At 39.2% G+C, this 4,441-nt stretch overlaps 1 protein-coding gene across 1 annotated transcript; it reads left to right on the top strand.

Annotated features, from left to right (window-relative positions):
• The first annotated feature begins 2,331 nt into the window (after positions 1–2,331).
• Positions 2,332–4,227, top strand: LOC131632813 (uncharacterized). The gene has a single exon (XM_058903539.1). The coding sequence runs from the start codon at positions 2,332–2,334 to the stop codon at positions 4,225–4,227; it is 1,896 nt and encodes a 631-aa protein (XP_058759522.1).
• The last annotated feature ends 214 nt before the right edge of the window (positions 4,228–4,441 follow it).

Here is a 4,441-nt window from a genome sequence, read left to right as displayed (position 1 = left end):
GAAGGATTTTGTAGATGAGCTTGCAGAAGAAGAGAATCCTCTGGCAATTGTTGTGTGGAAGACACATCCATACAAGGTTCTGACTGGAGACTTTCAGTTCTTATTCAACTGGCTAAGGGAGCATCCCTCTAAAAAAGCACCAAATATGGTATATCCAGAAGTTGAATACCCTCCAGAACCTGTGACTCCAACACCTCCAGAAAATCTAGCTGCAATTCTTGAAGGCCTAGAACATCCTGCTGAAGAAATTCCTATTGAGGAAAATCATGGAGATGTTCTTATGGTTGAAGTTGCTGCAAATCCTCTTGCTATGGACAATAGATTTGATGCTGCTTCTGCTGGTCCTTCTAATTCTGTGTTGATAAAAACTATGAAGGAGCTCCAACAGAATCAAGCTAACTTGGCTCTTCGTCTAGACAAGCAAGAGGATACTGATCAGTCACAGTTTTGCTATAGTTCATCAGTCATTTCGGTTAGTTTTTGTGATGTTTGGTTACTAAATTAAGCCAGTTGCAATAAAAATGTCATTGTTTTATAATTGTTTGGCCAATTGGTTTGATTCCGAGACTACTGATCTTTGTGGGAAGATATTGTGTGTTTTTGCAGGTAAAATGGCGAAGAAGTGAATCGAGCATTATTCAGACGCAACTCCGGACATGTGTGAAAGTTAAGGAAAAAGACATTCTGCCCAAACGCATGTCCAAACGCGTCTCCAAGCCTCTAGGGAGCCAGAAAACCATGTTTCTGCCCATACGCGTCCCACTCCAGAAGGGAGTCAAAAAAATGAAAGTCCTGCTCACATGCATCCTTGGACGCGTTTCTCCTTCCCACACGCGTACCCAAACGCGTCCTTAAAGGCCAAAAATGCAATCTCTGGCCACATGCGTCCCTGGACGCGTTCCAATAGAAGAAAAAGCAAAGAAAAAGTCCCCTCTGGCCACACGCGTCCCTGGACGCGTCTCTCTGCTCCACACGCGTTTCCACACGCGTTTCTGCGTGATACTTTGGGCTTTAGTTGCCAAAAAGCCCAGAAAGACAGATATAAAAAGAAGAAAACGCGTTTGGGAGAGGGTTCGACGAATTTGGCATAAAAAAATAGATTTTAGAAGACTCGAGAACTCAGGATTGGCGGAAGTTTCATGATTGAAGACTACGACACGTCTAAAGATTGATTCATCCAAAAATTGCTGTAATGAACACTGTTTTTATTTTAGTTTTATTTTCTGTTATGAGTAGCTAAACCCCCCATTGCTAGGGGGGTGACTCTGATTTCAATTTTGATGAACATGTTGAATTGATGCAATAACAATATTAGTTTCTATTCAGTTGATTTGTTCTTTGTCTGATCGTAATGCTTTTCCCGTCAGAAAAACGGATTTTGATTTTGATAAGTGATTTTAACTGGACAGTATTTCCCTTGTTGACATGATTTAGAACATATGATAACTCATGTCTCCTAGGACTAGGGATATCTTATTATGACCGGAATTCTTGTTATTTGAATACTTGATCTTACCGTAATTACCTATGGACATAGTAATTAGGTAGAGATGTCAAGAAAATCTTATTACTAAGGACTTAGAATGAGATACTCTAGAGAACCGGTAATTAACTGATGAACCTATGTTGTTGCATTAAGAAGATAAGTTTGTTACAAGAGAAATCATTCACCTACCCCCTAGCACTCTGCTCATATCTGATAATTTGTGATTTATTCTTACCGTTTTTTTTATATAATTTTAGTCATTATTATACAACATCAAACCAAATCCCCAGATTCTTTTGTTTGATTGAATCATTATAGAACTTATATTGCCACAGCAATCCTTGAGATAGATACTTGGATATTTTCCACTTGATGAACTACATCGGTAGAAAGTAGTACACTTGCTAATTTTCCGATCAAGTTTTTGGCGCCGTTGCCGGGGATTGCCAAAATATAAGTTAAATAATAATTCAATTGAATTTTTGTTGCTCGGCAACTAAAATTATATTTTGTTATTCTATTTGCTCATCACTAATAATTATCTAATCTTTTTATGCGAGGTAAGGCCTCAGCAGAGTTTCTTTTTGACACAGAGCCAAAACGATCGTTGTAAGCTAGACTTCGGAAAGAGAAACGATGCTGAAGAGTGGTTTTACTCTTTGCCTGCTGGAAGTATCACAACGTGGCAACAAATGGAGACAACTTTTCTGAATGAGTATTTTCCTGCTTCTGTGTATATCCGCAAGAGATATGACATAGTTAATTTTAAACAGAAGGAAGGAGAATCACTTGGAGATGCATATAAAAGGTTCAAGCGGTTGTTGGTTGCATTCCCGACTCATAACATGGATGTAACCGAACAAATGCAGAACTTTGTGAATGGTCTGAAGTTGAAGACTAAGCAACTAATTGACACAGTTGCCGGTGGTTCAACAAATTTTAAAACAGCCACGGAGATAAAGAAGATCATAGATGCTATTGCAGCAAACGAACATTTAGAGCTGTATGACCGCAGTGTTAATCAACCTGAGGGGTTAGTTGATTTGAAGCTGTCAAATCAAGTTGTGAAAATGGAAGATCAGATTGCAGCTGAAGTTGAGCGCAGATTGAAACAAATGGCACTTGAAAAGCAAACTGTTGCACAAGTTCAACCAGCTCAGCCGATTCAAGCGGTAAATTGTGAAATATGTGGAGGACCTCACTTTGCCATGCATTGTGTGGTAACAGCACAACAAGTTGAGGAAATTAATTTTTTGAAGCAGAACAATCCCTACGCTAACACTTATAATCTGGGGTGGAAAAATCATCAGAATATTTCCTGGAAAGATCAACAAGGAAATGTTCCTGAACAAGGGCCCACTCCATATCAAGGTTTACCACAACAACAACAATATCGGCCACCACCACAACAACCATATCAGCAACCATATCAGCAACCTCAACAACAATTTCAGCAACAAGGGCAAAGAAAAGCAGATTGGGAGATTGCCATTGAAAAAATGGCCGCTCAAAGCTCTCAATTCCAAGAAGAAACAAGGAGTAATTTTCGGAACACAGGTGCATCGATTAAGATTCTTGAAATTCAGATGAGTCAAATAGCACAACAACTAGCAAGTCCTCAACAACCTGGTACTATACCTAGTTCAACAATTCCAAATCCCAAAGATCACAATAATGTGAGTGCCATAATCACTAGAAGTGGTAAAGCAAAAGAAGCTATGAAGGAAAGTGCCGAAGGAGAAGAGCCATTATTGGAAGTTGATCTAGAAATAAAGGAGAATGAGGTAGAAGCTGAAGATTTGGTTGTGTCGGAACCTGTGACGAAAGAGAAGGTGGTTGAGCCAAAACCCACCATTAAACTTCCTTTCCCTACAAGAAATAAGAAGAAGGGGCAGCATGAGAAAAATTTTGAAAAATTCTTGGAGATGTTCAAAAAGCTCGAGTTCAACATTCCATTCCTGGAGGCATTGGAGCGAAAGCCTACATATGCCAAATTCATGAAGTACATCATCTCAAATAAAAGAACCATCGATCGTGACCCTATTATTCTAACTGAAACTTGTAGTGCTATTTTGCAGGGTATGAAGATCCAGATGAAAAAGAAGGACCGAAGTTCCGTGACTATCCCTTGCACAATCGGGGATCGGTCCTTCAAGAAAGCTCTTATTGATTTAGGAGTAAGTGTGAGTCTTATGCCGCTGTCTATTTACAAAAGGCTAGGAATTGGTAAAGTGCAAGATACAAGGATGACACTCCAATTTGCTGATCACTCGGTAAAGAGACCATACGGGATAGTTGAAGATGTGCTTGTAAAGATTGATAAGTTTGTGTTCCCGGTGGATTTTGTCATCTTAGAGATGCCGGAGGATGAAGAGATTCCGATAATTTTGGGAAGACCATTCTTAGAGACTGGAAGATGTTTGATAGATATAGAAGAAGGCACAATGACTCTGAAGGTATATGATGAGGAGTTAAAAATTGATGTTCGAAACACCATGAAGTATAAGGATGATGTTGCAACCAGTCAACATATTGAGGTAATTGATCAAATTGTTACTAATGCACATGCTTTGAATTCACAACAATTACCTTTAGAGAGGGTGTTGAGTCTATCAATTTTTGATGAAACAGAAGTGGTTGACGAAAAAGAGATGGAAGTAATAGCAATGATGGGAGCGATACCAACTTTTAAAGGCTCTCGACAAAACCGATGGGAGGATCTAAGGCAACCTTTAATGTAGGAGAAGAAAGATGAACCAAAAAAGAGGGCTGAATTGAAACAACTTCCGGAAAACCTCAAATATGTATTCCTAGACACCGAAAGTAAATGCCCGGCTATAATAAGTTCCCACCTTGAAGTTCTCCAAGAAAACAAGCTTGTCGAAGTTCTGAAGAAACATAAAGTGCCATGGGATGGTAGATTGAAGATTCGAAAGGAATTAGTCCTACGGTTTG

The sequence above is a fragment of the Vicia villosa genome, unplaced genomic scaffold (assembly GCF_029867415.1).
Source record: "Vicia villosa cultivar HV-30 ecotype Madison, WI unplaced genomic scaffold, Vvil1.0 ctg.001021F_1_1, whole genome shotgun sequence".
Taxonomy (NCBI): Eukaryota; Viridiplantae; Streptophyta; class Magnoliopsida; order Fabales; family Fabaceae; genus Vicia; species Vicia villosa.
The sequence above is the reverse complement of the archived record's forward strand: the minus strand, read 5'-3'. Positions and strand labels throughout refer to the sequence as shown.